Here is a 19,114-nt window from a genome sequence, read left to right as displayed (position 1 = left end):
TAATTTTAAAGGAAATTCTTGATTTTAACATTTGACCACTAAATATGATGGTTGATAGAGACTTTTGTTAGCCTCACATAACAAGTTAAGAAAGTTCCTATGTATTTCTAGCTTAATAAACTTTTTACCATGAATAACTGTTCAACTTTATTGTTTGTCTTCATCTAATAAAATGATTATATACATTTTTCCTCTAGTTAATGTGTGAATTATATGAGTTTTAAAATGTTAAACCAACTTTGTGTTTCTTACATAGACACAGTTGGTCATGATAATATATATGTAGACTTTAAAATACATTTCTGGATTCAACATTTACCTTTGTGAACAAGTAGGTTTTTTTTTTTTTAAATAAAGAGAATTCTGGCCAGCCAGTGGGCGTTCACTCCGCTCATCTGAGAGTAGAGGAGTAACTCTATTCCAGAACACAATAATGTTAGTTTAAACCTCAGAAACCTGTATTATCCCCATATCCATCCTAACTGTTAAATATACAGATCTATACTACATTAGCTACACAGAAAACCATACTCAAGGCATTTGCCAGGGAGTATAACCTCTAACATACTGACAATTTATATTTATTAAAAGCTCACAAAGAAGTACAACACTTGTATAAAAAGAATGTTTTCTTGCTTTTTTGTTTTTAAGAAAAAACAAATCCCCAACGCTTTGAGGATTTTTATCAACTCTTTACTCAGTAATGCAGGTCACGCTCCAATTATGGAAGATATTTTTTTATGCTTAGTTGCAGTAAGGACTCATTCCCAAACAAAACAACTCGTGACTTCACATGGAACCAATAAATGGATTCTTTTTAATAAAAGGAAGACTGGCAAAAAAGCTTGCCCATTCAATTTCAAATATTGGTTATAAGGTATAGCCACTGATACTCTTTCATGTTTAGAAATTCTTTGTCATTATTCAAAAAATCTTGTGGTTTTTTTTGCAGTACACGGGCCTCTCACTGTTGTGGCCTCTCCCGTTGCGGAGCACAGGCTCTGGATGCGCAGGCTCAGTGATCATGGCTCACGGGTCCAGCTGCTCTGCGGCATGTGGGATCCTCCTGAACCGGGGCACGAACCCGTGTCCCCTGCATCGGCAGGTGGACTCTCAACCACTGCGCCACCAGGAAAGCCCCCCAAAATGTTTTTAATCATGCTAATAAACTTGTTTACAAACAAACAAACCCCCCACAACAGTTGAATGGGGACATCTTAATGAATAGTCAATCCATCCTCTCCAGCAAATATTCTAAATTTTATCTGTAGGTAACCACACAAAGAATAAAGTTAATATAGGAAAAAATAAATAAGAAAAGAAATCCCCACTTGATTAATCCAAAAGAAGGCAAGAAAGCAGATAAAAAGAACAAAGAAAGATTTTTTGTTAGATTAGAAACAAATAGTAAGATTTAAACTCAATATATCAGTAAATAAATTAAATAGCAATGTTCTAAATGCATCTTAAAAGATTGAGAAAATTTTTTAAAAGCAAGATTGAGACTGTAATAGAAATAAACAACTAGCCATTGCTTATAAAAGATATGGAAAATTTGCAGTAAGAGAATGGAAAAAGATACCACACAAACACTTACTAAAAGAAAGCTGATACAGCTCTTCAAATCTCAAACAAAATCAGTAACAAGGTGAATTACTAGAAATAAAGAGGGACATTTCCTAACGATCAGAGGTCAATCTACCAAGAAGATATAACGATTCTATATTGTATGTATCCATTAACATCACCTCAAACACATAAAGCAAAAACCGACATAACCAAAAGAAGAAACAGATAAATCTACAATTATAGTGTTATTTTTTGACGCATCTCCCTCAGTAACACATTCTAGAAGTTTTGAATATGGTTAACAAATTTGACCTGACATACATGACAGAGCACCTGAGCACCAACTTAGGTCAACAGAGAGCTAAGTACCATCATTTCTTGTACATCCTCTCCTCTCAGTAATTTAAATTGCTTTTACTGAACAGTACATTGTATATTTATGTGATGCCATTAGTCCACACTGAGGTTCACTGTGTGAAAATGCCCTAATACAATCATCAGTGGATCTACTGTGAGGATGTTATCAATATTAATATCACTGCTCCAAATCATGCATTATTGGTACCAATAGTTATACTTCTCTTGAGCAGATGGTTTGTCTTAATCTTATGAACACTGTGTAGAATGTAATGGACCAGGGTTTCCATCTCCTTCTGATGACTAGAAAGTTTACAGCCAAATTAAAGACTTAGCTTCAGAAATAATATAAATATGGTATATACACTTGTAGCATCATATCTGGTTCTACTCTGTCCTCATCCTCATTGTTCTCCTTTATCTTGCCACTTTCAATTCACTCTATCCTGTCATATAAAGGTGTCGCTCCAAGTTATTTCTAGACAGTGCATGATGAATGAAATATAAGAATTTAAAAACACACAGGTGGTGAAAAAGGCAAATACCCTTAATGGCAGTTGTTTACTTCCCCTTGCTCTTCCTGATAAAGACTTTATTTAAATATGAGTAAGTTACAAAAAAACGATTCAATTCAGGAAAATCAGATTCAGTGCAAACCAATAAGCTAACAAATGGGTCACAATAAGCAAATACCATACGATAGGGCCTACTGACCAAAGAATTAGCTGGCCTGAATATCTAAGCAGGCTCAGAGTTCTACTGATACGTCCACAAATCCCAGGTTTGGGACGATGCTTACTGGGTTCAGGATTCGAATGTGGACTACTATCTGAGATCTACTTTTAAGAAATCTGGGGCCTGAGACTTCCCTGGTGGTGCAGTGGTTAAGAATCTGCCTGCCAGTGCAGGTGACACAGGTTCGAGCCCTGGTCCAGGAAGATCCCACATGCCGCGGAGCAACTAGGCCTGTGTGCCACAACTACCGAGTCTGTACTCTAGAGCCCATGAGCCACAACTACTGAGCCGTGTGCCACAACTACTGAAGACCTCGCGCCTAGAGCCGGTGCTCCGCAACAAGAGAAGCCACCGCAATGAGAAGCCCGCACACCACTACGAAGAGTAGCCTCCACTCACCGCACCTAGAGAAAGCCCGTGGGCAGCAATGAAGACCCAATGCAGCCAAAATAAATAAATAAATAAAAATTAAAAAAAAAAAGAAACTGGGGTCTTATTGCAACAGCTGAACCATTCTGTGGAAAAAGAGTAAGGGAAAAGAGAAACAGCAAGAAGATATTATTTTCATTATCATTATGCTCCTTTCTCTAGGATATTCTTAAATTACCTAAAAAGTAGCTAAGAAATATTTTTATTTTTAAAGATACTGGGATTGGGACTTTCCTGGTTGTTCCGTGGTAAAGAATCTGCCTTCCAATGCAGGGGACGTGGGTTCGATCCCTGGTTAGGGAACTAAGATCCCACGTGCCGCGGGGCAACTAAGCCCGTGCGCCACAGCTACTGAGCTTGCGTCTCTCACTAGAGAGCCTGCATGCCACAAACTACAGAACCGAAGCACCCTGGAGCCTGCGCACCACAACTAGAGAAAAGAAAACCCGCACAATGCAACTAGAGAGAAGCCCGCAAGCCACAACGAAAGATCCTGCATGCCGTAACTAAGACCCGATGCAGCCAAACATAAATAAATAAATAAATAAATAACAAATCTTAAAAAAAAAAATATCAGGATTGACTAATTCCAGCCACAATTTATTATGAAAGTCTCGACTTTCCTATAATCCTCTATCTTGCAATTTAAGTCTTTTTTCTTCTTGCACAGTTCTCATTAGAGTTAAGAAATAGTAAGTAACTAAAAGAACTAAGGATAAAATGCTTTACATACCATCTTCCATGTTCATACTTTGGAGAAGATAACTTGCAGTGTTATCTAATCAGTGCCCCACTGGCTGAGTAGATGGGTGTGAAATAAAAGAAGCATTTGGTACTAATGCCAAAATTTCAAAGGGATCCTTGAATTACACTTACAAACCTAGCAGTGACCCAGTTCCTGTTATGCCTCAAAACTATTAACGGTATTGCTTTGGATTTCCTGACTTCCTATGATTTCAGCCTTTCCTGGGGGCAAAGAGTTCCTATCAGTTGTCTAGGAGAAGCAGCAGACTCCAGAAAACCAGTACAGTTCAGTTGAAGAGTTAAGAAAATGGGCTGTGGAGCTGGATGAGTCCAGCTCCTGGTTCTACCTCTTGCTCATTGAGTGACCTTGGACAGATGGTTTAATTTCTCCATCTGAAGTTTCCTGATCTGTAAAATGGGATGACAGCAATACTACTTCTTAGGGTTGTTGTGAGGATTAAATGAATTGCTGTAACTTAAAACACTGCCTGGCCCGTAGAAACACTACATCGGTTCCCAAGAATAATTTTTTTAAGTGAAGTATGGTTGATTTACAATATTGTGTTAAAGTATTGTTTGTTATCACTATTGCTGACTTTGCAAATGTTATCTTTTTCCATTAAAAGAGTTTTTAATTTCTGAGAAAAAACAAAACTGTTAATGGGTCACAATGCTTACAGAATTAAGTATAAGCTCTTCTTCCGGCATCCAAAGACTACTTTTACTCCAAGCACACCCTATGACACACTTTTAACATAAGGTCCCACTTTTAACATAAGGTCTATGAATCAGGAAGAAAATTATTCTAATTTTATTCACTTTTTTCTCTTCTTCAAACTCCCTCTCATCTCTTAAAATGTTTCTATCATCTATTTGTTTCATACCAAACCCTTCACCTGCCTCAGGAAGAGCATGGTATTTGAGTTTTTTAGAGAAGTTAATCAAACTATGACTACAACCCTTTTTCCTACCAAGATCTCTCTAACATGCCTGTTTTCTGCTCTTTTTCTAATCCTGACTTGAATATCTGAGTGGCCACAGACATTTCTAGTCACTTCGGGGCCTTTGGATACAAGGTAGAGAACTCTTATACAGACCAGCATTACTCAGACACTAAGAAATTATAAATATGAAACATGGCAGTGGGACAAAACTGTCATTTTTCACATCCTGGAACACATGTAAACTAATATCTGACCAGCATACTGGTGTAAACTAGAAGGGATTTAGAGTTTGTTTCATCTCTTGGTGAAAAAACATTGTTATAGTTGCTTTATGGATTTTAAGAAAAAAGTATCAGAATGTGTTAAATAATATATTTGTATATATAATCTGCCAACTTTTTTTTTTTTTTTTTTTTTGGCGACCAGGGATTGAACCTGGGGCCCTCAGCAGTGAGAGCGTAGAGTCCTAACCACTGGACCTCCATGGAATTCCCAATCTGTCAACATTTTAATGAGATACTTGAGTAGGCTTAGTTTATAGAAAGAACCATACATATGATGTTTGGATATAAATTTAACTGTGGCAAATTTTTGCATGGTTTGAAAAGTGGCTTTATCACTCTAAAAATGTACAATAATTTAATATCGAGAGTCACATAATTAATCCATCCCCAGTTGGGACTCTCATTCCTAGAAGAAGATGAGTTCTTGTGGAGAAGCAGCCGCTTACATGCTCTTCCTTTCCTCCTCTTACCTTTCTGCCTCCTTCACTCTCTCCTTCCTTTTCTTTCACATTTCATTCTAACATAGATTTTTCACTGACCTATAACTGATAATCCTTTTGCTTCACTGAGCTGCCTCAGACCCAAAAAGATGCTAAACCACTCATCCTATCAATAAAACACTCCAGTGCTTGGAAAACAAATCAGAACTGGACAGGCCACAGGAGGTGGGGAGGTAAAGCACTGCACCTCAAGGGCGCAGACTAGCAGAACTGACTTCAACCGCTGTACCCATCCTGTTGCAAAAAGGTGTGTGTTGGGGGGGAGGGTGATCATTAAATACCAAATGGCTTGCGTTTGGTCCGCTGCTTTACTTCCTTTTCTGAACCTCTAGGACTTCAGCGTTCCCTAGCAACAGAAGCAAAGGATCAATTTAGAAAAGTGCTTTCCAGAGCATTCCTATCTAGCTACTGACCAAGCCATTTTAGTTTATGTGATCAAGCAACTGAAATTCAAGGAGATTTATCACTGACTGTCCTCGGCAGCAAAACTGGAAGAGTACCGCTTGATATGTATGCTACTAATGTCTGAGATGACTGATTCTACCTCTACTGCACAAGCATGGATTGGTCTCAGGAAGAATTAGTAGTCTCTGCATCTCACCGTGAACCGACAGTGTTGCTAGGGAAACTGGTAATTATGTGGCAAAATGGAGGGTGTAGAAGAGAAGAAAAAGGGTTCAGAAGAAATGTAAGGTTTTAATCCAAATCAGCATGTTTATAGTATAGTTTGCTGATATTCTGTAGTCATATAATTTAATAAATACCATTAATTATATGTTTGACAAGATACAGATTTCTGAACTAAAAGAAATGAACAGAAATGAATTAGACTCTGGAAAGCTACTGGTTACTGATCATACTTTGTGTATGGCATAGCAGGAATATATATTTATTATAAACTATGACGAATTTGAAGAATTAAAATATTCAAAAAGGTGAAAAAAACACATTGATTTGATTTCTGACTTTTTTAAGAAAACAATCTTATCGAGTTCCAGATATAAAAATTGTAACTCCATAAAAGCTCTAATAAAATTTCTTTTTTTCACCTCAAACACCCTTTAGGGTGGAGAAGAAAGAAGTGTTGCCATTTTGATATTATACATAGTAAAAAACCAAGCCAGAGAAGTTGAATGACCTTCCTAAAGTCACATACCTCTTCAGTTAGTGGTAATGTTGGTGCTAAATACTCTCCTTTAACGGCCTGGGAGGCATTATTTACAGATTATGTCTTAGTAAGGGAAAACACAGCAAAAGGATATAAACTTAGTGAACAGATGCAAATCTCTAAATACCACTTTACTTTTAAATGAAAATTTCCAATACTTTTCACTTTCAACGGCTAAGAGTTTAGTTCTGAAAGTTAATGATATGATATAAACACTTGTTTATCAGGAAAATCTCATTGGAGACATTTTAATATGTGCGAAAGAGCATCAAAGAATTAAACAGCTCATTAGTGATCACAGTTTTACTGCATGTCAAACCACTGCCTGTGAGTTGTCAGTCCCTTCACGACAATGCTGCCACATGACATTCTTTTATTTTCACTTTTTCTAAGGTCTACTAGGTACCTATTTTAAAAGATGAAATTAAAAGTTTTATGTCCGCCTGTGCATTTATTGTTATAAATTCTTCTACATTCTCTAATTTATAAATACACTATACGTATTAAAACATTCATACACATTCTTATACACACAGTCTATGCACGGGCGCGTGTGAGGGAAGCAAATAAGTGATTTATTTATGGCTGGTGTATGAAAGAAGACAGCCATTCACAATACAAAATGCTTCTCGTGTTCTGGTCTGATTTGGTCTCTGACAGGAAAGAATGAGACATATACACAGGACATCGAGGTAAAAGCAGAAAACTACACAGAACTTCTTAGTGAATTCCAAGTGCTAGAAGTCAGCCTTCTGACGTTATGAAAAAGATCTTTCTAGGGACTTAAAAATCACTCATTTTAAGGCTTACTAATTAATACTTAAGTAGTATAACTCACCCTATATGGGACGAGCTATCAATTTAAGGCAGTTTATTAAGCTTATCAATTTTATGGTGGTTTAAAAATAATATCTGACTTGTCCGATTTGGAATTTTGTTAATTCTTTACATCAAAGATTTATTTTTGATAAGATGAGAGAAAAATTATAACTTCCTAATTTGATAAGCCTGTTTTTCTTTCCCACAGCAGGAAGACTTTTTCAACTTTTAAATCTCTGAGTTAAAAAAAGAAGAATGTAAGGCCAAATTTTACAGTCATTAAAAACATTTTTTATGGTTAGGTTAAACAAACCTTGACTTAGGCCATCTTGACAAGGTGTCTGCTTGACATCCAAGTTCTCCAAGGTATCTCCTTTAGAGACCTCACTAAGAGATGTTCTTCTCTCAAAGATGTTGTTGTTATTGTTAACTTGAGTCCCATTTTGCTTCAGTAGCCTGAACACCTCAGCTTCCAAATCTCTAATCTAAGAGAAAAAAAATATCCATTCATGAAACCCTAAATCAGCACTTCTCTCCAAGCACTAGGCAAAACTACCCTATTCTTTTTTTTAAAATTTTATTAAAATATAGTCGATTTACAACGTTGTGTTTAATTTCTGCTATTTAGCAAAGTGACTCAGTTATACATATATATACCCTTTTCAAATTCTTTTCCATTATGGTTTACCACAGGATACTGAACATAGTTCCCCGTGCTATACAGTAAGACCTTGCTGTTCATCCAACCTATATATAATAGTTTGCTTCTGCTAATCCCAAACCCCCAGTCCTTCCCTCCTCAACCCTCCCGCCTCTTTGGCAACCACAAGTCTATTCTCTATGTCTGTAAGTCTGTTTTTGTTTCATAGATATGTTCATTTGTGTTGTATTTTAGATTCCACATGTAAGTGATATCATATGGTATTTGTCTTTCTCTTTCTGACTTACTTCACTTAGTGTGATCATCTCTATTATTTCATTCTTTTTAATGGCTGAGTAATAGTCCATTGTACATATGTACCACATCTTCTTTATCCATTCATCTGTCAATGGACATTTAGGTTGTTTTCACATCTTGGCTATTGTAAATAGTGCTGCTATGAACATGGGGGTGCATGTATCTTTTCAAATTATACTTTTGTCTGGCTGCCCTATTACTCAGTGGCTTTGAGCATATAACTCACCCGTACTTGCAGGCCTTGAACTTCCACAAGATGAGCTTTTTCCAAATCTTCTATTTTCTTTCTTTCTGCTTCCTGTCTTTTGATGAAATCAAGTTCTCTTAAGAAGAAAATAATAGATCTCATTGCATCAAACACTCAATAAATGAGGAAACGTAAAAATTCTTATCAGAAGCAATGAACTGCACAGTGAAATAAATAACTAGACAGCTGTTTAAATAAACAAAACTCAATCACAGAGAAAAGGTATCTAGTAATGAAAGCAAATAAAATGTCTTAATGGGGGCTTCCCTGGTGGCACAGTGGTTGAGAGTCCGCCTGCCGATGCAGGGGACGCGGGTTCGTGCCCCGGTCCGGGAAGATCCCACATGCCGCGGAGCGGCTGGGCCCGTGAGTCATGGCCGCTGAGCCTGCGTGTCCGGAGCCTGTGCTCCGCAACAGGAGAGGCCACAACAGTGAGAGGCCCGCGTACCGCAAAAAAAAAAAAAAAAAAAAAAATGTTTTAATGGATTACAAAGTAAAGAAAAATGCTTTGATTCTGCTTACTAAGATTTTCATCTGTAGCTCCTGACTCTAGAGCACCCGTTCATATTTAGATAGAAGCTACTGAACTAATGACCCATGTTGGACAATTTAGTGGAGATAATTACATGTCAAGTAGATATAATTCCACATTTATAAAGTCATTTACCTAGTAAACTGATGGAACTGGATGGTAGGAGTTTTAAAAAGATAATTATAATAAGATTGCTTCCTATAAATGGCAGTAGAGGGGCTGTTGGGTCAGAAACACTGAGGGGGAGCTGTCACTACATACCTGAGGATAATATGGGGAGAAGGAGAAATACCTCCATTTGGAGAGTCTGGAATGCAATATGCAAATTTGGTAGAATTTATTATAAAATTATTACATGAAATAGAGTTAGGTATATTTTTGGTAAAAAGAGTTAAAACAGTGATGTACTGAATTCATGGTCATAAGAACAATTCCCCCCTTTCTAATACACTTTTTATAGCAATATCTTTTAAACATTACAAACATTATTTCCATGATAGGAAATAACAGTTAGGGTGACTCTTACATATATGCTTAGCTTTTAAAAATTTTTTTGCCGTACGCGGGCCTCTCACTGTTGTGGCCTCTCCCGTTGCAGAGTACAGGCTCCGGACGCGCAGGCTCAGCGGCCATGGCTCACGGGCCCAGCCGCTCCGCGGCATGTGGGATCTTCCCGGACCGGGGCACGAACCCGTGTCTCCTGCGTCGGCAGGCGGACCCTCAACCACTGCGCCACCAGGGAAGCCCTATGCTTAGCTTTTAAGGCTTGACATAGAAGGCCAGATGAGATACTGGTGCTACTTTCTATTATTCTAGCTAGCCAGAAGTAACTGTTGAAAAAAATCCGTAAAAATCTCCCTGGTCAGTCTCCCTGAAATTACACCAAGATTCAACAGATGGAAGCAAAGCAGCATTAGCTCAGAAATAGCAGTTGAAATTTAAAAGCAGAGTGTGGTGATGGTCTCTTACTGCAGTGAACCAAGGCCCTTTTGATTCTCTCAACAGCTGAAAGAAGGAAACTGGCAGGGCAGGAGGTCTTGCTAGTCAATATTTACACTATCTGTAGTGGGAAAATTCTGAAGTTAACTGATTCTAAGAATAGACATAGAAGCAGCCTCATCAAGGCCCCAGTTGCTGCTTTGTAAGTACTTTATCCAATAGTCATTCTGCATGACTTCAGCTGGGCTTCTTGCCTCTAAATCACAGATGTTTCAAAAAGGATAGAGGTTCAAATGGTTTAACAGTTACTATTAATGATTAACAACAACAACAAAACAGGAGGTTGCCAAAAAATTATAGAAGAAAAACTATAATCGCATATGAAAAATGATGCAAGAGATTTCTAAAACTTAATGTCTATTTATGCATTAACTATGCTCCTTAGGGGCATGACTCTCAGGTCACCTTTTCTTTTCCACTAGATATTATGAAATTACTGGATATAAACCTTCTTTAGATACACACAACTATTCTTTAGTCATTAGAAGCTGCTTACTTTTGTTGAAAATCCTTGATCAGTTTCTTTGCCTTGTTGTACTTCTTTTCCAAGGCTTGATACTGGCTTTGAGTCTCTTTGAGGTGCTCGTTCACCGTGTGGCATAACGTTTGAGCCTCAATCCAGTAGCTCTCCAACTTCAACATTCTTTCTTTATTCTCTTCTATATTCTGCTGGAGTTGGGTTTTTTCTAGTTCCCACCTCACTTTCTCATTTTCTGCTGCTTGTAGCTGGACAAAGCAAATATCAAAGCAAGCATTATCTGGGTACTTCTGTAGCAAAAATCCCTCATATTTTTATAGTGTATTTTAAATTCCATTGTTACATATACTCAAATCATCAAACACACTGAGATGAGAAGAGCAAGTATTATTTTCATTATTACACAGATTATAAAATGGAGGCCTTGAAAAGTGAAAATGTTTGTACAAGGTCACACATCTGATAAATGACAAAACATGGATCTGATTCCAACTCCCATGATCTTTCCATCACACTATGTGGTGTATGAAATTCTCTGAGCAGGAAAAAGTGTTTTAGAGTTTGATTCTATCCAATGAACTTCAACACACTTGCTTTTAGAGTTTTTCTTTTTTTTTTTTTTAACATATAATTATAAATAAAAAGTTAACTAAAAAGGGAGTGGGGAGAGGCAAGCTGGGAGGGAGAGAGGGGCAGAAGCACACAGTATGGCCTAATGGATAAGAGGGGGACCGTGGAGTCATACAGTTTAGATTTGAACTCCAGGCTCTGCCATTATTGGCCTTTAAACCTTGGACAAGTAACTGAAGTCCTCTAAGACTAAATTATGTTATCTTTAATCGGAACTGTGATATAACACATCAGCACGCTTGGAACAGCTCCTTGGGCATAATAATCTGATAAAAGTGATTTTTACTTTGTTTCTATCCCTTTTGATGATATTATCACATCTTTTATTTCAACTGACATGAACATAGCTTGTAGCTCATTATTTTGCTGACACTGTTCTGAGTTTCTAGAGCCTAATAAATCCTGATTTGAATAAAAGTATAAAAGACAGTGTGAGTAAAAATATAAATGATTGCTGAATTAATTTAAATCTCTCTGATGGGACAGAAAGGCAGCTTCTTGTGGTTTCTGCTTTCAGGGAAGCTTAGGAACAGATAACACACTGGTCCAAATCCCTCATTTCTGAAGAAATTCAAGACTGATCTCTCAGGTAAGGGGTCAAAGGTCATTTATTCACAATAACCAGCTAACCTTTAAACGAGTGCTTCATCTACTTCACATGCCTCTGTTAAAGTTCAAAAGGATGCAGAGTCATTATAAACTATCAATTTTCAAAATCTAAAACATTCTAAAACCATTCGGAAAGTGGAAATATATGTTTTTATGTATATTTTAAACTAAACACATTGGCAAAACAGGTTACAAAGTAAAAAGTAGTCAAAAACATTTCAAGATTAGGAATTCTATTATCAACTTGGATATAAAGAGTCATAGTAAAACAAGCTAATCTATGGCTATTATATGCCAATATAATATTGAGAAAAATATAAAATACTAATTTATAGAATTTTCTAGATTAAATATCTAACACATAAGCTTTGTTAAAGCACTTGCAATCCCAGGTGAATCTTTTTCCCTGATTGTACCTAACAACTAAAAAAAAATCTTCTATTCTTCCGTTCTATGACAAGAAACATGGCAATTTAAAACAGGACTGGGTATTTGCTGCATCTTTTATTAAGCAATGTTTCGTGTTTGAGTTGTTTATTTACCAACCACTACTAATTTAAAACTTATTATTCACAGAGCTTGGTTGAAACCATGAATGATGTATAGACATGTTTTGACTAAAGAGCTGCAGAGTTATTAGCTAAAAATACCATTTAACCAAAATAGCCTTGCTAATTCATCTCCATTTAAAACACATGGAAAAACCAAAACAAGTGTATCTAATGTGAACAGGGAAACGGACTGTTAGTAGTGTGAGAGCAATTATGTCTCAATTTTTAAAAGACCATAAAAAATAAAGATTATTGTGTTTTTAAAGTAACTCAAAAGATATTTTTAAATCTCTGAAATTATGTACTTGATAAAACTAAACACTGTTCAAGAAACTTACAAGTACCTTATAATTTACCAATTAAAAATGCCCTTCTGAATTATGTATTATTTCATATATAAACGAAAAACATATACTCCTTTAATCAAGACCTATATTTCCCCACAGATTTAAATAACATGAACTAAACTTGTCTAAAGGTTTCTGGTAGCACCTGGCACCTAAAATAAATTATTCATATATTAATTAAATTTCATAATATTTAATTACTAGAAATTGGAAGTTTTCTCTATGAAAGATAAGTAATGTGCTATGTTAAAATACATTATCTCTGATGAATAAGTTAAAAATAAATAATTAAACATTTAAGATAAGATAAAGAGATATAGTATAACGGCTTGTGCTTAAGGAATTAGTGGTCAAAATGTAATTTGGATTCTTGAACTATTATAAACATTTACTTTTTAATTTAATTTAATTTATTTTTTTAAATAGCAGGTTCTTATTATCCATTTTATACATATTAGCGTATGTATGTCAATCCCAATCTCCCAATTCATCACACCACCACATAAACATTTACTTTTTGAGGAAAGCTCAGAGGGAACGGGCCACATGTGTGCAAATATGTAATTTAAAAATACTGTGCTATTTTCACTGAGGGGTATGGTGGTGCTGACCCCCTAAGAGTATGCAGTGGCAGGATTTTCCGCTAACAGTGGAAATGAATCTCTCACATTTGTATTCTTTCAAATGCACAGAAACAAATTCCTTTAGTCCTCGGGTTGAATTTATTCATAGCATCTGAAGTTTAAAAAGTACAATTCAAACATCATGTATTGGTGCTTACCTTGGTCTTCAATTTTTGAATCTCTGCTTCTGTAACTGCATGTTTGATTTGCAACTGAAAATGGAAAAGGAAGAAAAAATCTGAACTAAGTGTATCTATATTTTTAAAGCTTCAGCAGCTAGCAGAATACCTTATTATATAGCTGAAGGCCTAGAAAAGTGCTGCAATGCAGCAGGTTGTAAATTAAAATGTCTAGTGTGTAAAATGACTCTAGGTGCAAACTAATTAAACATGGGGTTTATGGCTCACACTCCCTAACATCAGATTAGGTTACGAATTTAATTGCTCAGGGACCAAAGAGAAGGAAACACATTTTCTTGCCCTCTTTGCAGCTCTTCCTTTATGATTTGAGGGTCAAGGAATTGTTTCCTTGCAGTCTTGTGGATTGAACAAGCCTCGGCAGGCAAGTCAGCCCGTGGCCGCGGGAAGCTTCAATTCCAAATCTGGAAGAAAGGTGGCGCTCTGGTTCCGTGAGTCGCACGCATTTTAGGCTTAGCAGCTCTTACAGCTCAGGCTGCTGCAAAGCTGGAGAAGAGGATGATGCAGTTCCGCGGCGAAATCTGTAATTTTTTTTTTTTTAATTGCAGGAAAAGTACAGATCTAGTTTTCTGTCCTTTAAAAGATCTACTCCTATTGAGGACCTTAGACCCTCACCCCCAAAGCTTCAGCTACAGTTTATTCTCCTGAGAGCCACCATTTAGACTTGTTTTGCTTCTCCCCTCCCCCCCACTTTTTCTTCATAGGGAAGAAAAACGAAGGAAACGTTCATTCCTTAAGGGATAAATAAGTACACCAAAATTTACGGAAAACTTTTTATGTGTTGAAAATCACTTTTCTAAAATCCTTGGGGCCAGATGGTTTTGGAATTCCGAGTTCTTTCAATTTCAGAAACGCAGTAAAATGCATTTTTCCATAAATTGCTTATTGCCCACAGCAGGGTCTGTGGAGGCAACTCTGTAATCAGACACATGAATATGTTTGCCTCCAAACATGTGAATATTCTCACTAAGGGAGGTATCTAAAGACTGTTAAGACTGTAGCATCCTGTCAGTTTTGGTCAGATTTACTACCCAAGTGAGTGTTCCACAAAATTATTTTAAAAAACTGTCTCAGAGCATTTTGAATTTAGGATTGTACAGAGGGACTGTAAACTTCCCACATTACTGTAATCAAATAAGTCCAAGATTTTCTTATCAGAAAGACGGCTAATGAAAAGACAGAAATGTGAACCTTTGGAGATCACACCGCCTCATAACCCTCAGGTTTCTCTCTGGTTTGTAATCTGTACTTCCTTGGTTTTCACCTGGCCAGCAGGGGCGTATGGGAAGGATGACGAGGGAAAGAAGTTAGAATCAAGGACAGGGTTCATTCAACACCCTTAGATGCTGATGAATAAAAGCCCAGAAACTGAGAGGCCCCACGCTCCCTGCAAAATGCCCCCTCCGGGATGCTTTCAGGTTTCCTGTTGGGCTTAAAGCTCTGCGGGCTCTGCAGCTACAGCTCTGCTCCTGCTGAGGGGTGACCTTGAAACTTTCAGATGTGATTCTGCCCCACTCTCCTGCTTTCAGACCTGGTCACTCTTGCCTCTTCGGCTCTTGCTCCTTTCACCCTCACTGTTCCCAGGGCCTTCTGTGCTCTAACAGTCTCTAGAGAGGAAGTACTCTTTGTTAGCACAGTGTCTAGCATACTAGCATAGAGTAAGTCCTCTATAAAGTTAGCCAAGACTAAGAAAGAATGATTTGAAGAACTCAGATGTGATTACCCTAACTCTACTTCTCAGTTAAAAGTGCTAAATGCTGTAAAACGTTGCACCTGAAATAAAAGCCCTCTGGTTCTAAGCTGAAGAGTAGCAAGAAATCAAAAAGGCAGACTTTTTGATGAACACCGCAACTAGGAGGAACTGCCGTATCTTATTTTCTCGGTGGTTAATTCCCTGTAGGGTAATATATTGCAATACAACTTGCTGGGACTTTGGATTTTCTTTGTTCAAATCGCCATGTTCTCTAGCAAGCTACTTCTCTGGGCCCCGGTTTCCCATATGAAAAATGAGAGGGCTAGGTGGGAAGAACCCCAAGGCCCCTGTAAGTACTCCAGGTGTGACACTTACGAAATGAAGGGCCTGGAGATGGTTGTCAAGGCTGCAGAGTCTAGGAATTCTCGTTCCAAGCCAGCATTTTCATCCCTATGAATGCATACACTAGACTAATCCGCTGGTGTGTGGGACAAACTGACGTGAAACTGCGAAGCAGCCAAGGTGATTTTCAGTTATCCTGCCCCTCCCATCTTAGCGAAACAGATAACAGAAGACAGCTGAACTCGTAAGCGGTGAGGTGAGAACACTGATAAAAGCTTGAAGTGTTACTCAGTATAGCCCAGTCCTTTAGCTACAGGAAAGCAGAATGAGGTCTGTAAATTCAGACATTATTCAGAAGATGGACAAAAGTTTTAGTGTGGGGTTTCCCCCAGTACTCATAAGGCTGAAAATTATAGATATGTGATTATTTTAATCCTGCATGCACATGAAGAGAACTTCTACAAATCCACCACTATTAACAGGAAAAGCAATAAAAATAAACTAATCTAACACTTTCGTTTTATATAGGAAGAAACTGTGTTTCAGTAGTTTAAGCTGCAGAGCTAGTAAGTGTCAAAGCCAGGTTTTACGAATTCCAGTCCACAGTCCTCTCCTCTAATACTAAGTTTCTTACATTCGTAGGACCCTTTTTCCCTTTTTCATCATCTCCTTCCTCACTGCAAATGAATCTGTAAGGGAGGCAGGACAGGCACTGTTAACCTCGCTGTTCAGACAGGGAAAGAGGCTCAGAGAAGTTACATGGCTTCTTCAAGTTCCCAGCAGAAGCAGGTGGCGGAATGGAAATTATCCCAGGTCTGACTCCACCTACCTCTGTTCCTCCCTTCCTTATGCCCCTCATCTGAACCAGCTTTGGAACACATTTTTCATTTGATCATCACAGAAACCCTGAGGCATATGTGATCATTGTGACCTCTCAGATGAGAAACTAGGACTCCACCTGGAAACCACGGATCACTTCTGGTAGGCTGAGTATTCTGGCACTACATACAACATGGTGCTCAGTCAGCTGTTATGAGTCATGGAACTTAGAAAGAAATCTCTCCCTCATTATTCAACCAGCATTTACTGAATGAGACTGTGTGCCAGGTGCTGTGCTAGTTGTTGAGGATACACGAAAGCGACATAGAACCTAACTTCAAAACACTTACTACAGGGAAATTAATATATACCGCCTCCTGAGAGAAGTTCCCAGATGCCTCAGAAAAACTTGGAGAGAAACTTCAGGTGACCTGCGGCTTCGGCCTACGTGTCATATCTCCTACTATGGACCCTGCCTCCCAGGCAAAGTGGGCACGATGGGCCTGGGATACCTCCATTTCATGAGCAAGAGGAAACTGCTGTTCAAAGAGGTGAAGTGACTTGACAAAAGAAGCACAGTGCATACAAAGTTGAGTCTTCTTATTCTAGAGCAGTTCTCCTTTCACGTTTAATAGGCTTTCCAGAGTACAGCTGTAAGAGTTTGCAGACAACCCCCGAGACTGGTCAGGCTGACTGCAGGGGGCAGGGTCTACAGGGCCGGTTAATAGAAACAGAGCCTGAAATACCTGTTGGACCTTTTGGGCTTCAGAGAATCTAGGTTTGGTGAAAAGACTTGGGAAGGGAGGATACAAATAAAAAGAAAAGGTTAAGGACTGCAGGTCAGTGTCTCTCAACTTATAAGATCAATCTCTTTCATCTCTTCTGTCATCTTGAACATGAATGGCATCAATATCCACCACAGGATTACAGCACAAATAAACACACACACTCCTATGGAGAGCAGTAGCTCTCATATAACGTTCTGCAGGTGTACCTGCTGTGTTTATTTTCTGTTTATTTCTTTCAAAGATATGAATACAGCACATGTACTCACATCACTGAATCAATATAATCCAAATATAACTGCACTAGAAATAGAAACATCCTTACGCATAAACATTGTAAAACTGAACTTCTGCACTCTTTACTTACCCTGTGCAAGCATGAAAAACATTTTTCTTTAAAAAGGAAAAATGTTATCTTCGCAGGAAAGATTTTAAGGGCGCTCTAGTACTAGAGATTTTACGGATAAGAGCGACATTCTCTGTTTTCACTTTACAAGGGCAAAATAATAACTGATATTTGCATACAACTTTATGAAGTAGTTTCGGCATTGGAATCAGAATTTTTACAATGATCTCTGTGAAAATTTGACTGCAGTCTGTCTTACCCATGACAGTGTAAGTTCCACAAAAGAAGAAATAAGTGCTGTTTTTGCCTATACTTTGGTGCTGTTAAAATGAAACTATGCCATATTGCTTTATAATTTCTGCTCAAAGGTTTATATATGGTACCTACCTTTATATTAACAAAAGTGTTTTTCTCAGGAAACATTATGCAAAACTAGCTGAAATCAGCTGACTGAATGATATTGTAACCTAATGTGAATGGCAACACTAACTGCCGTATGTGCAGCACAGGGTCACTCTCTAAGGAGGTGCCATAAACTGGTTATTGATGGTGAAGGTGCTGGATGTAGGTGACAGCCTGTAATTACAGCTACTCTTTAAGTATCTCTTTCTTGTTAAGTACATAACATTTTTTACCTTCTCTACATATTAATGGGAAGTTCCATAAAGATTACTATCTAATGCATTAATAACTTCTTCTAGATTACTTTTCATAGATTCTCTATGACTTAAGTAAGCAAAATAACACAATTTTTTACACTCCATATTTTTTCCTCAAGACAAATGCAGAACTGTTTTTACTGGGAGCTGATATCTATGGCTCCCGAGAAGGAATGGTGGAGGGGAAGCACCACACAGTCCACTGAAATGGCACCTGGCCAGCAGTTTCCGATTCAGCCTCTTCCTACTTCCCACTAAATTTCCAGTGAAATCACATGACAAAAGAAAAACTCACAACCAAATTGACACTGAAACTAGAAACAACTGTTACTAGAATATGAAGGAGTCATGAAGTTGAATTAAGAAAAATCCATCCAAGCTTCACTCCCAAGACAGGGAGATGCTTTGTGTCTCTCTCACTGATTGCTTGAGATACCAGGTCTACGCAGTGAGGAAGATGGGCAACCTCTACTGTCCTTCCCAGGAGCTGTCCTCAAACCAGGTTCTCTAACTCTCCACCTTCCATATTCATTCAGAAAGCAACTGCTAGATGAGGAAAAGAATGCAGGAAGGGTGGCTGATAGTGGCACATTGCCTACTTTCACCTGCAGACCCCAAAGTGCAGCAATACGGACAGGGGCAGTCACAGTAAGTGCTTTGATAGCAAGGAATAACTTTTTTTTTTTCCCTTTAACTTCAAGAACTGAGTGGCGAGATTTGGATATCCCACCTTAGTACAGAGAACTGCTT

General features: G+C 37.9%; 1 protein-coding gene across 1 annotated transcript in view; it reads right to left on the bottom strand.

Moving 5' to 3' along the window:
• Positions 1-19,114, bottom strand: part of PPP1R9A (protein phosphatase 1 regulatory subunit 9A) — a 313,863-nt gene that overhangs the window by 48,223 nt on the left and 246,526 nt on the right. The window contains exons 7-10 of the mRNA XM_089917647.1: positions 13,682-13,735; positions 10,782-11,011; positions 8,734-8,830; positions 7,863-8,034 (exon numbers count right to left, since the gene is read on the bottom strand). Coding sequence (XP_089773773.1) covers positions 7,863-8,034; positions 8,734-8,830; positions 10,782-11,011; positions 13,682-13,735 — 553 coding nt within the window. The remainder of the gene's footprint in view (positions 1-7,862; positions 8,035-8,733; positions 8,831-10,781; positions 11,012-13,681; positions 13,736-19,114) is intronic.

The sequence above is a fragment of the Delphinapterus leucas genome, chromosome 9 (genome assembly GCF_059928025.1).
Source record: "Delphinapterus leucas isolate spDelLeu-1000000601 "Yukka" chromosome 9, BTC_Dleu_Yukka2, whole genome shotgun sequence".
Lineage (NCBI taxonomy): Eukaryota > Metazoa > Chordata > Mammalia > Artiodactyla > Monodontidae > Delphinapterus > Delphinapterus leucas.
This window is presented reverse-complemented; position numbering and strand designations above follow the sequence as displayed.